The sequence below is a fragment of the Salvelinus sp. IW2-2015 genome, linkage group LG32 (assembly GCF_002910315.2).
Source record: "Salvelinus sp. IW2-2015 linkage group LG32, ASM291031v2, whole genome shotgun sequence".
Lineage (NCBI taxonomy): Eukaryota > Metazoa > Chordata > Actinopteri > Salmoniformes > Salmonidae > Salvelinus > Salvelinus sp. IW2-2015.
In genome coordinates, this window is record NC_036871.1 from 37,740,704 (window position 1) to 37,761,019 (window position 20,316).

The following is a 20,316-nucleotide window of genomic DNA, read 5'->3' on the forward strand; positions in this document are numbered from 1 at the left end:
AAACTGACTCCAAAATGACAATATTTTTACCATTAATTTCTAATGGGCACAACATAAACTACATATGCATCAAACAAGTTGTCACAAGCTTGATGTAGTCATTGAGTGCTAGGAATACAGGACCAAATAATATCATTTTAACTAAATATGCTAAGTGAATTTGTCCAAATACTTATGTCACCTTCAAAATGGAGGGACTCATACCTAAAGTACAAGATAAATATAGGGGAGGTATATATCAAGACCTACCAATTTTTTTTGTTGCAAATGAGGATTCTAGCTTTAAATATTTGTATATTTTATTTGCAATGTTAAAACGGGAAACAGTCAAACTGATAAAAGCATGTGAATTATATATTAAAATACTGTGAAAGACTTACAATTTGCACAAACGACAAGCATTAAATAAGCAGTTAACACCACTACTTCTTTAACATAATTGTTTAATATAATCAGACAACAGATAAGAAATGTGAATCATCTAGCCCGTTGGCGAGTAGTGGCACCTAAATCAGTCAACCCACTGCTCGAGGCATCAGTGCATTTTATATTTTGAAGTGAAACTGGTCTTTTTACCCATTTTAAGGCTTCGGCAGCTACGCTACATTCATTAGCCAATATACCACAGTCCTACTAATAGATTACAGCAAATAAAGGCACCCGTAGGTGTTGTATGTTCTKCCCATTATTTTGCTGTAACTCTTTGGTTGTTTTCATATACATAACTTTAAGGCTACATCTCCCCCCAATACACATTCTAAAAATTGTATCTATTTATTCATTCATTCTTGTTGTAAAAGCACACTTGGTATTTAGAGTCTCTTCAGTCAATCCAGGTCTTGATATACGATGACGGGTGCATCTTGAGTCTAAAATGGTTCTCCCACCCCTTGTCTCCTTCCCATAGGATGGAGAATATGGACAGAGGTTTACAGATTAGTGCATATGAAGGGAAGGAGATCCAGGAGAGAGGAAGTCAGAAGATTAAAATGCACCACTGAAGTTCACTCATTCATCAGAGAGGTACTTCATGAGCTCAGTTGTCATGGCGGCCATGGACCTCTCATCGTCATCATCAGAAGGAAGTGAAGAATCATCTCTAGTGTCCGGGTACAAGCCCTGGCCTAGAAAGTCCCCAGGAACAGACTCGTGGTACTGTGGGGGAGCTGTGAAGATAAGAGGAAAGTGACTATGGGTGAAAATCTGATGTGCTAATATGGACACTGTACCCTACAGACTAAAGTGGCTGTCGTTTGTTTAGCTATTGGGTGATAAGAATGAGAGAAGAGGGTCTCGTCGCCTCCACTGACCGTGGCTCTTGCAGTAGGGGAACACTTCCTCCCAGCTGTAGTCAGCCAGGCAGATGGGCTGGCGAATCCAGGGCTGCAGCAGGAGCTGCTCCAGGGTCATTCTCTGTTGGGGGTCAGGCTGCAGCATTCCTGACAGCATAGCATGCAGGTCTGGGGGAGCACAGGAAGAGGTCAGACACCATTCACAGATGGGAAAAATAGGCTGTTGGTCAATTTTATTAAAAAAAATATAATTTAAAAAAATCCCAGTATTTCCCGCCAAAACCATTACAGCATATACATGTCTGGATTTGAGTGGCATGAAAACAAGCTGGATGCTACCTGAGGTAAATGAACCCTACATTAAAATGTATGAGACCAAGTTTRTGCTGTTATCCAACACAGAAAAATATTTATATGTCGATAGATATATGCTGGGTAAATAAATGAAACAAGCGCCAGTAATCTTGTGTGGACTATTATTTGACTGGAATTACACATCTCGTTCAACCCATGAAGTTGAGAACAAGCGATGCTGGTGAAGGACATATGGCCTACAAAGTTATAAAAATTTGCAATTAGTAGGCTGACAGCATACCTTTCATGTTGCGCTATGTGCATATTACTTCATTCCTTTCTCAGTTAAATGAAAGTTTAGTTGTTCTCATTCTAATGAYATGGTTGAATAATTTGCTTATCATTGAATGGTCGTGTTTTTGGCCATCACTAGTTCTCACGCTTCAAAAGGCAGTTTTCTGCTGCTGCATTTAACATTCAGAATCCCTCAGCTCCAGAAATGCTAAAAATACAAATAAAAAAAGTCCCAATTAAGCTATTGTAGTAGCTTTTCCTGGGACTCCACAAGAGCTATATAGAGAGAGGCCAGAGCAGGTGCATATTGCGCAAGCGTTAGATCGTTAAATATACGTTTCTAACTAATGAATGACCGTTTAATATACAAGGCTGTTCTGAGGGCAAAAAGGGGGCGCAACACAATATTAGGAAGGTGTTAATGATATGTACATGCTGTATATCTATCTTGAGCAGGATTAGCCATTTGAGGCAACTTGAATGGAATTGATGCTAGAGGATGGCAGAGAGCGAGTGCACACGGAATTATAAAAAACTTGACTCCCAAACGCCAGATAGTGATGTGTAAATTAGAAACAAATTGGATGATTGCGCATGCTGACAATACCGATTTATATATGCGCTGTGTAAACTCAGCAAAAAATATATACATTTTTAAAAAAGCATCCCGTCTTTCAAGTACCCTGTCTTTCAAAGAAATCGTAAAAATCCAAATAACTTCATTGTAAAGGGTTTAAACACCGTTTCCCATGCTTGTTCAATGAACCATAAACAATTAATGAACATGCACCTGTGGACAAAGACAAACAGCTTAGACAATAGGCAATTAAGGTCAGTTAGGACACTAGAGGCCATTCTACTGACTGAAAAACACCAAAAGAAAAAAGGTGGCCAGTGCAATAAATTGCAATGTTTGTACTGTGAGACGCCTAAGACAGCGCAACAGGGAGATAGGATGATCAGCTGTCCGTCCTAGCAGTGGCAGACCACGTGTAACACCTGCACAGGATTGGTACATCACACCTGCCGACAGGTWCAGGATGGCAACTGCCCGAGTTACACAAGCAATGCACAAATCCTCCATCAGTGCTCAGACTGTCCGCAGCAGGCTGGGAGGCTGGACTGAGGGCTTGTAGGCCTTTTGTAAGGCAGTTCCTTCCCAGCAACATCACCTATGGGCAATCCCACCATCGCTGGACCAGACAGGACTKGCAAAAAGTGCTCTTCGTGGTTTTGTCTCACCAGGGATGATGGTCGGATTCACRTTTATCGTCAAAGGAATGAGCGTTAGAGGCCTGTAGTGGGATCGATTGAGGTGGAGGGTCCGTCATGGTCTGAGGCGGTGTGTCACAGCATCATCGGACTGAGCTTGTCATCATTGCAGGCAATCTCAACACTGCATTACAGAGAAGACATCCTCCTCCCTCATGTGGTACCCTTCCTGACAAAGCCACCAGTGCTATGCATGATTTGTCAGGAATGTCAGTGTTCTGCCATGGCCAGCGAAGAGCCCGGATCTCAATCCCATTGAGCACATGTGGAAACTGTTGGATCGGAGGGTGAGAGCCATTCCCCCAGAAATGTCTGGGAACTTGCAGGTGCCTTGGTGGAAGAGTGGGGTAAGAGGACATTTCTTTTGCCGAGATATTTATACACACAAAAATAAACATGCAAATATTAACAATTTTACTGAGTTACAGTTCATATAAGGAAAGTCAATTTAAATAAATTCATTAGGCCCTAATCTATGGAATTCACATGACCGGGAATACAGATATGAATCGGTTGGTCAAAGATATCTACTTTTTCTTAAAGGTAAGTGGATCAGAAAACCAGTCAGTATCTGGTGTGACCATTTRTCTCATGACCATTTGACACATCTCCTTCAGAGTTGATGAAATTTCATTTGTCACATGCGCCAAATACAACAGGTGTAGACCTTACTGTGAAATGCTTACAATCCCTTAAGGCAGTTCAAGAAATTGAGTTAAATATTTCAACTAATAAAAAGTAACAATAACGAGGCTATATACAGGGGTATCGCGTCAATGTGAGGGGGTACAGGTTAGTTGAGGTAATTTGTACAAGTAGGTAGGCGTAAAGTGACTATGCATAGATAAACAGCGAGCCAACGTAAATAGTCCAGGTAGGTGGCTGATTAATTTCTCAGCAATCTTATGGCTTGGGGGTAGAAGTTGTTAAGGAGCCTTTGTCCTAGACTTGGCGCTCCAGTACCACTTGTCATGCGTTGGCAGAGAACAGTGTATGACTGGGGTGGCTGGATTCKGATTATTTTTTGGGGCCTTTCTCTGACACGGCCTAGTGTAGAGGTCCTGGATGGAAGGAAGCTTGTCCCCAGTGATGTACTGGGCCGTATGCACTACCCTCTGTAGCTCCTTACGGTCGGACGCTGAGCAGTTGCCATACCAGGCGGTGATGCAACCGGTCAGGATGCTCTTGACGGTGCAGCTGAAGAACTGACGATCTGAGGACCCATGCCAAATCTTCAGTCTCCAGAGGGGGAAAATGTGTTGTGCCCTCTTCACGACTGTCTTTGGACCATGATAGTTTGTTGGTGWTGTGGACACGCTCCACTACAGCCCTGTCGATGTGAATGGGGGCGTGTTCGGCCTTCCTTTATCTCTAGTCCACGCCTAGCTCCTTTATCTTGTATACGTTGAGGSCTGTTTCCCCACTCTTCAATGGCTGTCACAGTCGCTGGATATTGGTGGGAACATGCTGTCGTACACGGTGATCCAGAGCATCCTAAACATGCTCAACGGGTGACATGTCTGGTGTGTATGCAGGCCATGGAAGAACMGGGACATTTTTCAGCTTCCTGGAATTGTGTACAGATCCTTGCGACATGGCATGATAAAACACGGCCTGAAACATACGGTGATGGCAGCGGTTAAATTGCACGACAAYKGGCCTCAGGACCTTGTCTCTAAAATTTCAATCAATAAAATTGTGTTYGTTGTCCGTAACCTATGCCTGCCAATWTKTGYGCATATGGAACTTTTCTGGGATATTTTATCTCATGAAACAAATACTTTACATGTTCCATTTATATTTTTGTTGAGTATAATTTAACAGTTCCATTACATGTCATGCTGTTCATAGAAAAAAAAAAAGTTCAGTTTCTAGCAGTTATTTATCCCAGGAACCAGGAGTTTGCGTGAAATCTAAATCTTGGTAACCTGGTACCCACTASTACACCGGTTTCTGACTGATGTCCTACCTGGCGAGACAGGGAAGGGGGGCTTGAGTTTGGACTGCAGGGTCTCCTCCATGTCGCAGAAAGGGTTCTCACCGAACAGCAATGTGTAGAGCAGCACCCCCAGAGACCACAACTCCAGCTCTGGACCGCTGTAGCTACGCAACACAGGAGAGGAACCCACAGTAAACAACTGACAGTAAACAACAAAAAAGGACCACCATGTACAGGATTGCTCTCATTTGGCATTTCCTAGTTTATAGTTTTATAAAATCATGTTGCAAAAACTGTTTTGTCCTAACAGTTGTGTATACTACCCCCTCTGCCACTTCTCATAAGGCCAACATAGGCTGTGTGTGTTTATAGGGATTTTTCTGCATTTTATTTTTTGGGGGAACGAAAAACACCTTGTATAAACTTAATGACTAAAACACATGAAGGAAAAATATAAATCTTGGAAAAATAAGTCAGCAAAAGAAAAGCTTAACAGCCAGGAAGAATTAAATTCCCAAAACAATGAATTTAGCAGTATTGATTGTGTGATGTTTAAGCAAAACACAGCATTAGCCATGGCAAAATGCATAGAATTGYACAAAATTAGCTTTAAAACATCAAAATGTCAGCTCCATGGCATAATGCTGCTTTTGCAACAGCGATCCTAATAAAATTCCAAAATAGTGTATATTTGCAGGAAATTTGCTTAAATTCAGACATTTCTACAGCGCCAAGATGGGTGCCTCTAAGTTTGTTTAAATTCAGCCGCGCCCCATTGCCACGACTCCAGTCATGCCCCTGCAACACTATCACCTACGCCCCTTCTTGATCCAGAACAAAAAACTGTGCTTACGGGTTGCCCTTCAGCACCTCTGGGGAGCAGTACTCCAGCGTGCCACAGAAGGTGTAGAAAAGCTTCCCTGGAGCCAGCGGGATAGCAGAGCCAAAGTCTATGAGTCTGATGTGGAACTCTGTGTTAATGATGATGTTCTCATCCTTGATGTCCCTGTGGAGGATGCCTTCGTTCCTCAGATACACCACCGCTGCCACCAACTGGGGGGGGGGGGGGGAGGAGATGGTGAGACAAAGTGGTGACCATTACACACAATACCCATCACATTTTTCTGCCCATATTCTGTTTCGTTTATACACACAGGTGCAAAGAGGCAAAGCACCCATTGTTCCTCTGTCTTCCTGTCCCGTACCTGTCTGAAGATGTAGCTGGCCAGAGGCTCGTCCAGCTGGGGCTGTTTGTCTATGAACTCAAACAGGTCCAGACCCTCCCCATGCTTTTCCATCACCATCTGGAAATAACCCTCGTTCTCAAACACCTCCAGGACCTGAGTCACACAGATGAGAGAATAAACAGAGACATGTTAGGAAAAGAGCCTCTAAACTGTTTAGTGTAGAAGGTTTGTGTTATTCTGTATGGAGGAGATGTGGGTTACCACTGACAACCACATTAAAAACATGGAACAAACAAACTCAAAAAAAGTTGTTGCCTTGACGATGTTGTGGTGTGTCAGACGGGTGAGTATGGCGACCTCCTGACTGACGCGGCCCAGCACGGGGTCATCCACCCAGCATTCACTGACTATCCTTCCCTTCCTGATAAACTTCACCACCACCTACACACATAGGAGGGACAATCACACTTWAACACTATTTGAATACACAAATCCAGGAGTTACCTTTCCAAAAACTGAATTTGGATGCAGTGAAGCGCCCACATTGACATCATACAGTTACCTGGAATTCAAAGCTATTTTGAGTCACATTTTGTATAATTATTATATATTTATTTAAATACACATCCCTCCATAAAGATACGTTATGGTACTCATAAGGTGCACGAGTGGTTGGTCTTCACCTTTACTAGTAAAAATGTAACGAGTCCCCAGTCAGTCTCACCTTCTCTCTGTCAGAGCGTCTGCASGCCTGCCACACGAAGCCGAAGGCCCCTTTCCCCACRGCGTGGAGCGGCTGGTACAGCTCTGAGAACTGCCCATCGCACGCACGGGAATGGTCCAGGTCCAAAGTGGAGAGCAGCGCCTCACCGGCACCGCCACGGCTGGCCTCCAGGATCGCCTGAGTCAAAATATACAAATAAAGTGCCWTCAGAAAGTAAMACACACCCCTTGACTTTCATTATTTTGTTGTGCTACAGCCCAAATTTTAAACATTACATTGTGTTTGTGTCACTGGCCTACATACACAATGCCAAAGTGGAAAAGTCTAAATYTTTACAAATTAAACAAATGGAGCCGAAATGTCAATAAGTATTCAACCCCGTTGTTATGGCAAGCCTAAATAAGTTCAGGAGTAAACATGTCCTGAACAAATCACAAGTCGCATGGACTCACTGTGTGCAATAGTGTTTAAGATTATTTTTGAATGACTACCTCATCTCTGTACCCCACACAATTATCTGTAAGGTCCCTCAGTCAAGCAGATTCAACCAATAAGACCAGGGAGGTTTTCCAATGCTTGGCAAAGGGCTCCTAATGGTATATGGATCAAGATAAAATAGAAACAGACATTGAATATCCCTTTGAGCATGGTGAAGTTATTAATTACAATTTGGATGGTGTATCAATAYACCCAGTCACTACAACGATACATGCGTCCTGCCTAACTCAGTTGCCGGAGAGGAAGGAAACCGCTTAGGGATTTCACCATGAGGCCAATGGTGACTAAAACAGTTAGTTTAATGGCAGTGGAACAACATTGTAGTTAATCCACAATACTAACCTAATTGACTGATTGAAGAGGAAGGCTGTACAAGAAAAATATTCCAAAACATGCATCCTGTTTGCACTAAGGCACTAAAGTTAAACTGGAATTAACATGTACTAACACAAAGTGGTATGTTAGGGAAAATCCAACATCTGCGTACCACTTCATTTTCAAGCATGATGGTGGCTGCATCATGTTATGGTATGCTTGTCAGTGGCAAGGACTAGGGAATTTATGATAAAAGAAAACAGAGGAAAACCTGCTTTCCAACAAACATTTCTTTCAGCAGGACAAAAAGAAAGAAGCCAAATACACTGGAGTTTACCATGTTCCTGAGTGGCCTAGTTAAAGTTGACTTCAATCAGATTTGAAATCTATGGCAAGACTTGAAAATGGCTGTCTAGCAATGATCAACAACTTGACAGAGGTTGAAGAATTTAAAAGAATGTGCAAATATTGTACAATCCAGGTGTGGGACTTACCCAGAAAGAGTGTAATCACTGTCAAAGGAGAGTCTAACTTGGTATTCAACACCCTGAGTCAATACTATCTAATCAAGATGGCGTTTTATTTCAAATATGACAACTTTTATTCCAGTTTGACTAGAGTATTGTGTAGATCATTATTATTATTTGACCCTGCTGGTCATTTATGAACATCTTGGCCATGTTCTGTTATAATCCACACGGCACAGCCAGAAGAGGACTGGCCACCCCTCATAGCCTGGTTCCTCTCTAGGTTTCTTCCTAGGTTTTGGCCTTTCTAGGGAGTTCTTCCTAGCCACCGTGCTTCTACACCTGCATTGCTTGCTGTTTTGGGTTTTAGGCTGGGTTTCTGTAAAGCACTTTGAGATATTAGCTGATGTACGAAGGGCWTTATAAATAAATTTGTATATAAAATTCTATCCACTTTAAGCTGACTTTGTAACAAATTGTGGAAGTAAAGCAGTGTGAATACATCAATGTTTGCAGCACAATACTCATATCTTTACCAGACCGGGTGAAAGCAAAAACCCGTCAACCTGTCCAAATCAACCAAACAATTAAATAAAAAGGTGATTTTTCAAGATTAAGCAGGAGTTTACACACAGTATACTGACCTCTCCCAGACTGAGTGAGGATGAGTTTTGTAGTGAAGCTCTGTTGCCACTATGATGCAACATGTCCTCCTGCTGTCCAGGCCTGCTCAGCCACACACAGAACACACACCTAGCCCCATGAAGCTCAGCCCTACGGATCTCACACTGCACCTCTGGAGGAAAGAAAGGGAGAGGCTATAATTAATCCTCGTAGTTCTAAAACCAACTTTGTAATCGAGTACCACAGAGCTGATTACACACCATCTTAAGGAGTTGCTCTAGACCTGGAAGCTCAGCTCTTCTCAAAGATAAAAGCTAAGTGAGAGCTTGTGAAGAGGTACAAACCAATTCTTGTTCCATCCCTGTGGTAAACACTTCCATCATAGCTCCCCTCTGTGATGTGCTGTGGGGTCTTGGAGCACTCATTCTCCTGCTGCTTCTTAGGGGTGGAGGTGTTGGGAGGGGCATCCGAGATCAACTGCATCTCTCCATTCATCTGTCTAGAGTCTTGGCTTTGGACGTTGTGGAGAACAGAGAACACAGCCCACTGATCACGTTCGTCCTCCCCCGCCAGTCCTTTTAATTGACTGTTCCGGACCTCCACACATCCGGGTCCCTCTTCCTGGTCGGACTCGACCACGTACGGTGAAGGGGTACGCAGGAGCTCGGCGGTATCAACCGAGGTATGGGAGAAGTCATCATCACCTCCAACACCAGGCAGCTCTAGAACTCCACTCAGGTTCAGGTCGGCCATGGCCCGAGTCACCAGCTCCCCATTGGTGTCCAGGTCCAGGTAGCAGCTGGCCGAGTCCACAACCTGGGCTGTCCGGGAGGTGACCGCCGTCGGGCTGGACCCCCCATGACACCCAGCCCACTTCTCACAGAACCCTGAGGAGGAGCGGCTGCCCAGGGAGATCACCTCGAAGCTGGAGTCCTGCACAGCTGACAGGTCACACAGCTGCTGGGGGTCTTTGGCATGGTATGGGGTGGGGCGGCAGGGCCGTGCTCGGCTGCGCTCATCCATGGTTGGAGTGCCTTAAGTAATACAAATAACACACTTCTACATTAAAGTCCATTCTCAGAGGAAAATTTGAGGTGAATTTAGACATCAAACTTTTAAAAAAAATTATAATCACAATCTGTTAGCTAATTCATACCTGGTCCCACCCCACTGAGGGGTTGCCCTCCTGGGCTACAGGTTGGAGGGTGAGTGAGTGACAGGCAGAGTACCTCGCCTCTCTCCACCAGGGCAAAGGACTGTAGCAGGTCGTGGGTGTTGTCTCCACTGTCACACTGGCTGGGACACGGGGCCACCTGGGCAGCTTCTTCCATCAGTTCTGCAGTGTCATCAACCCTGTGGAGAGAAACTTAGTTAGGCCCCTACAGAAACACTGACAGTTCAGCACCATCCCATATCAACCACTATCATTAAACACGTCATGTACATCCACAACATCTTCATTAGGTTAGCAACTGGCCTACCTCAGGGCCTCTCACCTGCTGACTTTGATCATTGCCTTTAAGCTTGTGTCTGATTCATTCAAGTGGGAAGTCAGGTGTTAGAGGTAAATGTGGAAATTAAAACCAATATGAAAACCAAAGGGAACAGGACTCCCCCTCACTACATGGTTATTTCAGGACTGAACTTGTCCATAGGTGACTTACCTGATCATGGGTGTGGAGGTAACCTCCGGAGGGTCCAGGGTGGAGGGAGTGCTGCCCTGCTGCTCCAGTCTGGTACTGGAGCCAGTGAAGATCCTGCCCTTCCCGGTGGAGAGGTTTCTCCCCTGTTCTTCCTTTTGCACCATGGCCATGTCACCAGCCAGCAGAGAGCTGGGGTCTAGACAGCCAGAAACAAACATGTTTCTTCCCCAAATCTAATTACTCAGGATTGTTATTACCTTTTGACGGCATTACTTGGATTCTGAAAAAACTAAGTGATTTGAGATGACAAACCCAGTGAACATGAATAATCAACAAAGCAATGAAAACCAGGTAGATTATCACATCTAAATGATGCACGAAGAGGCAGAACACTGACGATGTAGAAAGGAAATGGATTTCATGAGTAACACGAGCACTAGTAACACTTCAGAAATGCACGTTAGTGATGAGTGAGAGCCAACCTTTTCCCTGTTGAAGTTTGCCTCCCATTGGGAATGTGGGAATGGGATGAGTGACTGTGCTAGCAGCAGGGACAGGGTTAGGATGACCAGAGTATACACAGGGGTCTGGAAGGGGAACAGAGTTAATGCTCCATTTACTGGAGATGAAGGAAAAACAAGGAATCTGACAAACACCCATAGCTGGCTGCCATCCAATAGAGTTGTTTCATGGAGTGGAAAGCACCAATTGGATTAGAGGATTTTTCCTGCCCTGGTGCTAAACCAATAGAGCAGCGCTTTTCAACTCTTCCCCAACAGTGGTTCCCAAACGTTATAGTCCCATACCCCTTCAAACATACCCCCTCCAGCACCAGCGCACTCAAATGTTGTTTTTGCCATCATTGTAAGCCTGCCACACACTATATGATACATTTATTAAACCTAAGAATGAGTGCGATTTTATCACAACCCGGCTCGTGGGAAGTGACAGATCTCTTAAAGGACTAGGGCACTAATAAATAATTTTGCCATCTTACATAAAACTTTTATTTGTTGAAAATTGTGAATAACTCACAGGTTAATGAGAACGGTGTGCTTTAAAGGATGCACATAACTCTGCAATGTTGGGTTGTATTGGAGAGAGTCTGTCTTAAATAATTTCACACAGTCTGTGCCTGTATTTAGTTTTCATGCTAGTGAGGGCCGAGAAGCCACTCACATAGGTATGTGGTTGCAAAGGGCATCAGTGTCTTAACAGCGTGATTTGCCAAAGCAGGAAACTGAGCGCAGCCCAATCCAGAAATCTGGCAGTGGCTGCTGATTAAATTCACAGAACCGCTTGTTGCAATTTTGATGAGGCTCTCTTGTTCAGATATCAAGTAAGTGGACTGGAGGTCTGGCATGAAACAGATAACGAATCCAGTTGTTTGTGTCACCCATTTTGGGAAAGTACCTGCGTAATTGCACACCCAACTCACTCAGGTGCTTCGCTATATCACATTTGACATTGTCCGTAAGGTTGAGTTCATTTGCACACAAAAAAATATATAAATGGAAAGACCTGTGTGTTGTCCTTGTTAATTTCTAATCATAGCCTCAATTTAATCCCACACATTGAATATAGTTGTGGAGAGTCCCTGCAATCCTAGATCCAGATCATTCAGGCGAGAAAAACATCACCCAGATAGGCTAGTCGTGTGAGAAACTCGTCATCATGCAAGCGGTCAGACAAGTGAAAATGGTCAATAAAGAAAACTTTAAGCTAGTCTCTAAATTAAAAAAAAAAAACGTGTCAATACTTTGCCCCTTGATAACCAGCGCACTTCTGTATGTTGTAAAAGTGTCACATGGTYGCTGCCCATATCGTTGCATACTGCAGAAAATACACGAGAGCTCAGGGGCCTTGCTTTAACAAAGTTAACCATTTCACTGTAGTTTAAGCTGTCAGGGATTCCCATGGCAGCAAGAGCCTCTCGGTAGTTGCTGCAGTGTACCCAAGTGGGGTCGGGAGCAACTGCTTGCATGAGCGTTACCACTCCACTATGTCTCCGTCACAGCTTTCAGTACAGATACCAACACGTCTTGACCACCAAAGTCCATTTGATGTCATAAAGCTGCCCAGTACTTATATATCCTCTCCTGTTGTCCAGAATAGGATGTCTTTCTTAATTGATCCCCCATAAACGTAACAGACATATACCAGGAGCTGTGCCAGGCCCGCCACATCTGTTGACTCATAGCTGTAACACATAATTCACTGGCTTGTATGCAAAGCAGTAATTGTTTCAAAACATCTCCTGCCGTGTCACTGATGCGTCGTGAAACAGTTTGAAGGACTTGTTTTAATAGTTTTCGGCCCTTCCCTTTCTTAATGGTATCTGTTGCTTTTATACATGTTTTACTCAAGTCGTATTAATTCTCGCACTTTTTTTAAAATAAATAATAAATAAAAAATGGTTTATTATTCAAATTGACATATTTTGTTTCTAAATTTATGCGCAAGAGTGATGGTTTCAGCAAGTTGTGAGATAGTACTTTTGTACTTATGCATATAAACACACTGTGGCTGAGGAAAGGCACTACTCCCAATATAAGTGAACACCAAATCAATGTAGTTCTCATTATATTTGCGCCTCTTCGATGGTCCAACGTCCCTGTCTGCTGTTCGGTGCTTTCCCGGGTAAGGGGGAAGTAGCTCTTCTGCTGCATCAGATTCACAACTGTCAGTGTCCATGCTAGCTGGGCTAACAACAAATGTAGAATTACTGATGCTAGCATTGGATATGCTCATGGACGCAGAGCAACTTGTCGACAGGTACGATACTGCTGGTAGTAGCAGTACTACCAGTAGAGCTGGTAGGCGTCTATAGACACGGCCTTACTTTAACCATTTACATATTTGAGCAAACAGAATGAGCAGCAGCAACGTTCGCCTACATATGGACCGTTAGTAGAATTCTCACGAGAGGGTAACAGTTAATGTGATTGGATGTTAATTACTTGGCTAGGCTACCTGTATTTGACATTGTTATTATTTTGCTGAATAGATGGTTGAATTTGATTTTTGGCAGTGAAACGAGGCTACTCAGATGAGAACCTCACCCAAATGTATAGCCCCGTTGGAAACTATAAATGGACGGTTTCAAAACGTGATTTATTATTTTTTAAATATGAATCACATTTGTATTTGGCGTACCCCCGACAGCATTGTGCATACCCCAGTTTGGGAATACCTGGTCTACAAGGACTAGAGCCTGCTGGCTTTCTGTTCTACCTGATAACTGCACACACCTGGTGTCCCAGGTCTCAAATCAGTCCGATTATGCAGTGAAAGTGGAGGAACTGGCTTTGAGGTCCAGAGGCCTCGTGTCCCCGTCACTACAGTGCTCAGCTCGACAACAGGGAGTGTTCCTCACGCCTGCTTCTGGGGACATTTGTGCTAGCCCAGCACTTAGACATACTATCCTAATTTGAGCACCATCACTACACAGCAGGAAATGCAAATAGTTTATTCAATGTTTAAAAAGCTTCTAAAGTAAAAAAAATCTCCACTTAATTGTCAGACTTAATGTATCAACTATAAATGTATCAACCCCTACAAAAGTGTACATGAATTATAAGTGGATATAATTCACATTTCCTGTTGCTGCAGGATCATTTTACTGTGAGAAACTGGTCAAATTAAGATCGCACATCTGTACAAAATTGGGATAATCAAGGTCTTTGATTAATAGTTGACTAGCTGAATCAGGTGTTAGTGCTAGGATGAACAAAAGCCTGCATACACTACGACAGCCATCAAGAACTGAGGGAGAAGAACACTGCCCTACGATGGAGAGAAACTGAACTACAGATGAGTCACCTGTGTTGGAGGGGTGTGATGAGCCAGTGTGTAGAAGCTCACCCCCTGGTTGTTGGGGTAGGGTAATGACACCATTCTCCAAGCCACAGAACCAATCATAGAAGGCAGGAATCAGGAACGTGACATCCTGAAGGACACATGACAAAGACAGTTACAATTCACGTCAATGAGGAGAACTTGGATTTGGAACATGGTTTACTTTCTGAATTGACCCCAACCCTGGAGTAAAAACTAGAGCTAAGTTACAGAACCCTCTACAGCTTGTTGAATCTAAAGGACCATAAAATGAGTCTCGTTTGCATCAGCCAATAACTAAATACAATGAAGGCCACAGAGTTCATAATTATGATACTGATGAATATTGTGTATATTAGAAAAGCATTGGCTGATTGGCTAACAGCCAATGGTATATCAGACTGTATACCACAGGTATGGCAAAATATTTTTCCTGTTTCAAATACATTTGTACCCAATTTATAATAGCAATAAGGCACCTCTGAGGTTGCGTCATGCAGAACAGCCCTTAGCCATGGTATGGCCGTACTCTTAAGGGGGGGGGGGGGCTGGGTTTCTGTATAGCACTGACATTTGCTGATGTAAAAAAAGGGCTTTCTAAATACATTTGATTGAACCAGAGTGTATGAGAGAAAAGTTACTTTAATACCTTCCCCTGTAGCTCCGCGTTCCCAAAGCCCAGGAGACGGAGGGACAGGTGGTTGTGGATGCTGTTGATAGAGCCATCAGGGTGGAGGGTGAGGAGACCGCTGAGAGGGGCAAACACCCACACCGTCCCAGAATACACCAGCCCCGAACCAGGGGAGAGGAGGCTGCTGTTCTCTTTAACTCCTGACAGATGGCATGGCAAACAGACAAGATCTTTAGATACCAAATACTGCTTTTTTTGTGCAAGAAATCTCTTACAAACTACCTAACTTATATACACAAACAATTATATTCTGTAGTAACATTCCTCAAAGAGAATCGGGAATGAGAAGAGCACTGTTCTACCAGAGGACAGTTCCTTTCCATTTTCACAATGTTCTGGCAGTGGTGCTCTGCAGACTGGGGAGGAGACGGGGGAACCCTGCTGGTCCTCAGGTCCACCAGGGGTGTTTTGGGGTTCTGGCCAGCCCAACCCATCCCCATCCTTCAGCTGCTGGGGTTTACCACACACCACTGCCCCCTGGAGTTTAATACAGAGGAGGAGGGAGGTTCCCCCCCTGCATCGACTGGTCACCCTCTGGACCCTCAGCATCTGAGGGAAGGGAGATGTTACCTCAGGGTTAAACCAGTGCTCTGTTTTGGGCAGAGGTGTGTGTGTGTGTGTGTGTGGACTGACCTTGGGCAGAGCGCGGCTGTGGAGGGGGATGTGTAGAGAGGGGATCATCTCTCTGATAGACATCCCTGTCAGCTCCTCAGTCTGCCTGTAACCATGCAGATGGGCAAAGACCAGGTCACAGCTCAGGATGCTCCCCTGGAAGTAAACGCGATCGCTCATTGAGTCAGGTTACAGAGGCCTTGTGGTTGTATTTATTAGGCACCATACTGAACCACAGACAGAGACTACCTGGACTTTTATGTTGCAGAACATGTGCTGTGTGCCCTTACAGAATATGACCCAGAAATGACTTGAGTTTCACAGGATGTCAGCTGCCACTCTGAACCACATCTTGGAATGTGTGTAACTTACATCTTGTGAGAAGGAGACATGGGCTGAGATTCTCTCCACACGCTCCATCATGACCAGGCAATGCTGTCCTTCCTGTGACTGTCTCTGGGTCCATACAGACACGGGGACCTCAGTACCACGCTGGCTCACTGCATCCAACTTTACAGAGAAGAAAACAGGAGTCACCTCAATGCTGTGATCTAAGGACGTGAGATTGTCTGTACTCTTAAGCAAAACAGAATAATAATTTGACAAGCAACAGAGGGTTGTGCAGAAGGAAAACAATTGAGCCTTTATTTGCAAAATCATTCTTACCACTTTCCCAGACACCACTGCTACATTTCCATCTGTCTGAAGACACCCCTCACTTAAAGCTTCTTCCAGGACCTGATTGGTCTTCTTCAGGAAGCAGGACAGCTTTTGTCCAATCAGATCATTGCTGGTGCACTCAAACAATGTGCATGCCTTCACATTTGCAGCCAATATCTATAAAAACAACCAAAAATAATTGTCGTGTGCAAATGATCCCTCTTTAGCCATAAAAAAAAAGACTCCAACATAAATTGTAAAATAAATAAATAGCTTCTAAGCAAAGAGAAATTTCTCAAGCAAGAATTTTACTAGGACAGTCAGTGGTCTGAGTGGGGAGGGGAAAACTGAAGACTAGCTGTGATTGGCAGAGGGGTTTAGAACTCTTGTTTTATTAACCAAATTTACCACCTGGTGATGTCACCAGGAAGGCCAAAACGCCATCCCACCAAAACCAGCTGAAATTTCAGGCAGTCTATTCAAACAGTTCTTACACTACAATGGCATTATCATTTTCACAGTATTATTCTGACCTCAGTGTGGAAATGTATATAAAATACAGGAATACATTTGACTGCCCTAAGCCTTTAGTTTCAAGTTCATATACCTTTAATCTGATTTCAAAGCCATTTGCATTGTGAGAGAGCATTTGATATATAGCCCAATTGCAGTCATATAGTGACCCTACCTTTGTGCTCTTGCAGTCTACAGTGAGGACTGCCTTGTTGGGGTTGTGGACAGCTGGAGGTCCTGAGAGCGCAAAGCCTCCTGCACAGGTCAGCAGGCTGAGCAGGGTTCTGTCTGACTCAGACACAGTGGACAGCGAGTCTGACTGGCTGTGTGATCCTGAGCCGTGCCGGCTGGGGATCTGAATGTCTCGCATAGCCACAGAGCTACAGGAGTTCTGAGAATCACCTAGAGAAAGGAAAGGGTTACGATGTACAGTATAGGGTCTTGTGATGACAAGCTAGAACAAACGAGTTGACATGAACTAGTAATGATAGTGTATAAGCCTGTTCCCACTGCGTTGTGATGCCACAGCCTCTTTCAATTGTGTTCTGGCTAGAGACTACCATCTCAGTTGTAAGTAAACCTAAGCACTGCCAGACATCACGGCCATTGTGTTTGATAGTACCATGTTAACTCCTATCCCACAAGTATGAGCTAGAGGGAAACACCTGAGGGTGTATTCATTAGACAGATTCCGTTGCAAAAAGTTCTACAAACAGAAACATTTAGCAATGAAAACAAGTTTGACAAATTCACGTAGGTCCCTCCCGGTTTAGTTCCTAGAGTAAACGGTTTGTTGCAAAACGTTTTTCAACAGACCAATGGAATCTGACTAATGAATACACCCATGTAGAGGAGGCAGTTGCAGGAAGCACCCAGACACACACCTGCTATGAATCCAGGAAAACGCCAGCGTTCTAGCGCCTGGCCCTTGTACAGTGGCCGCCCGACACACGGATAGGACTTGTTTAGGTCAAATGAGTCATCCTCCAGGAGGTCCGAGTCATCATCCTTGACAACATGAACTGTGTCCCCTTTAGCACGAGGGTTGCCTTGATTCTCTGTCCAACGGGACTCAGTCCACAGCGACATTGTGGGCTTTGGTCTATGGAAAGGATGTACGTTACTCAGCTGTAACAGATGGTGTTTCTGGTACAGTAAACCTTTGCTGTCCCCACCCTAGTTCTGGTCCAGGGCATCGTACGCTTTCACTACTTCGCTGTTCTAGTGACTGGCTTCACTAGCTCTGATTTATTCATTTTTAATCTTTAACTAAGCAAGTCAGTTAAGAACATTCTTATTTACAATGACGGCCTAGGAACAGTGGGTTAACTGCCTTGTTCAGGGGCAGAACGAAAGATGTTTACCTTGTCAGCTCGGGGATTCGATCTCGCAACCTTTCGGTTACTGGCACAACACTAACCACTAAGCTACTTTAACATGCATCGCGTAGTGAACATTTCGTATTTTGGAGGAACGTCGAATGACACCCGGCGCATTCTGAGAAATGTTCGTCAGCACTCTAGCAACATCTTTATTCTGGTAAGTAACCAAAGTATAGTGACGCTAGTCACGCCCTGGACCGGAGTTCGCTATTCCCATTCTACACAGGTAGCTAGCAAGCTAACGGATGGCTAACGTTAACTACTACCACCTAACTAGGGTAGCTAGCGTTTTTTTAACCAGGTAGGCCAGTTGAGAAAGAGTTCATTTACAACTGCGAGCTGGCCAATATAAAGCAAAAAAAACGAGAGTTACACATGGAATAAACAAACGTACGGTCAATAACACAATAGAAAAGCCTACATAGTGTGTGCAAATGAGGTACGATAAAGGGAGGCAATGCAATAAGCCAGAGGCGAAATAATTACAACGTAGCAATTAATGATATATGTGTTGCAAGCGTGTGAATTAACTCCACACCAAATTAGACAATCCACTTTTACCTGGCCAAAACTCACCCTTTTATTTGTAAACCTGAAATGAGCTTTTTAGCAAGCTAGCTCGCTAACAGCTGTGTTGACTTTTCCTTGCTGTATTGAAGTTGGTTGCTAAGGAAGAGTTGCCACAAAACCCGCCGATTCCTAAAGTTGCACGCAATGCACTCGCCACTGTATTGAGTTTAGTGACGACTTCGTGAGTAGTTGAATGCTAAATATTATCTTGGAAAGATACACAATTTTGTGTTGTTATTTTTTAGATAATCTGGGAAAGTTTGTAACGCGCGGGTTTTCAATCACTCGAGGTATGAGCAGCCAATCAGAGAACTATTATTCAAAGTCGTTCAGGGCAATTATCCAATAAGTGATGCTCATGGGAGGAGTCGATGGGAGGGCTGTTTTTTCTTCTTCTCCGTGTGAATTTCCGGCAGACTAGACGCTGTGTTGCATATTGCTGTCTTTCTCAGGTCGGAGTGCGAATTGCACATTTTGGTCAACAAAAATGGAAAAGGGGAATGGGAAAATCTTAAATTGCACCATCATCTAAGCCTGGACTTATACACTATCCTCAAAAACCCACCCCTCCATACTACTACTTTGGCCCTAAACGATCCTACACCAAGCCATCGGCCTGGGAGGATGGAACCCCTTTTTTCAAAACTTCCTGTAGCCATTCTGCACTAAAAATCTCTCACACCTAAATATTTATCTGCTATCACATCTATCTTCTGTGATTTCCACTCCATCAGTGCAGTGCAATTGATCACCATCGCTATAAACGCAAGAAATCCAACCTTACTAAAACTCATCTGCTTAGGAATCTCTCTCTTCAGGCCTACTCACTGGGGGGCTCCCAGTCGAATCACTCACCATTGGGCTAACCTTTCTTCCCTGCCTCAGCATAGGACACTTTTTTGCCCGACTCTGGCTATCTCAACATGTCTCTCTCTCACAGGGCACTTTGGRTCCCCAGCTGCATGGGCGCCCCCACAGTTGACATATGCCCTCCTGCACAATTCTCACATCGTGGGATCTCCCTTCTACACACCGCTGCAACATGTCTGAATCCTTGGCACCTAAAGCACCATAGCGGGTTCAGAACATAGGCCCTCGCAGAATAGCAAATATAACCTAACCTGGCCATATCAGGTAGAAACTCTGTGTAAAAGTTCAACAAGACAGACAGGGTATTCCCAGTCTCGACATTGTCACAGGGTCTACATCTCACCAAATGGCGGGCATCACAAACACTAGGAATATTATTTTTCATTCGATTCACCTCTACATTCAACACTACCCCACTGATCACCCCTTTGAGCGGTGCCCTGCTCCGGAAAGCAAAGCACGGTACAGGTTGAGGCCCGAGACGTGTGACGCAACGCGCTCGCTTCCTCTGGGTGGAGGATGCACAAAAATCGAAATAATTCCACTTCTCAAAACTTTCATAGATTTAACCATTCCAAGTGTGTCCTTTACCCAGCTTGACACAACTTATGGGTCAGCCAAAAAGCAGGAAT

The 20,316-nt window shown here is 44.1% G+C and overlaps 1 protein-coding gene across 3 annotated transcripts; it reads right to left on the reverse strand.

The window, feature by feature from the left end:
• Positions 1-284: 284 nt before the first annotated feature.
• On the reverse strand, positions 285-19,114 carry pask (PAS domain containing serine/threonine kinase). 3 transcript variants are annotated; one of them, XM_023977592.2, is made up of 21 exons: positions 18,821-19,114; positions 17,747-17,964; positions 17,038-17,264; positions 16,356-16,526; positions 16,062-16,199; positions 15,711-15,845; positions 15,380-15,626; positions 15,036-15,217; positions 14,414-14,498; positions 11,032-11,136; positions 10,571-10,745; positions 10,063-10,259; positions 9,251-9,940; positions 8,927-9,078; positions 7,003-7,179; positions 6,594-6,719; positions 6,297-6,431; positions 5,945-6,144; positions 5,122-5,255; positions 1,311-1,460; positions 285-1,166 (listed from the first exon to the last, which is right to left on the reverse strand). In XM_023977592.2, exons 2-21 carry the CDS (start codon positions 17,949-17,951, stop codon positions 1,009-1,011), a joined length of 3,789 nt encoding a protein of 1,262 aa, XP_023833360.1. In that variant the 5' UTR covers positions 17,952-17,964; positions 18,821-19,114; the 3' UTR covers positions 285-1,008. The 3 variants fall into 3 exon arrangements, with proteins under 3 accessions (XP_023833360.1, XP_023833359.1, XP_023833361.1); XM_023977591.2 differs by having other exon boundaries at positions 14,372-14,498; XM_023977593.2 differs by lacking the exon at positions 11,032-11,136 and having other exon boundaries at positions 14,372-14,498.
• Positions 19,115-20,316: the final 1,202 nt, after the last annotated feature.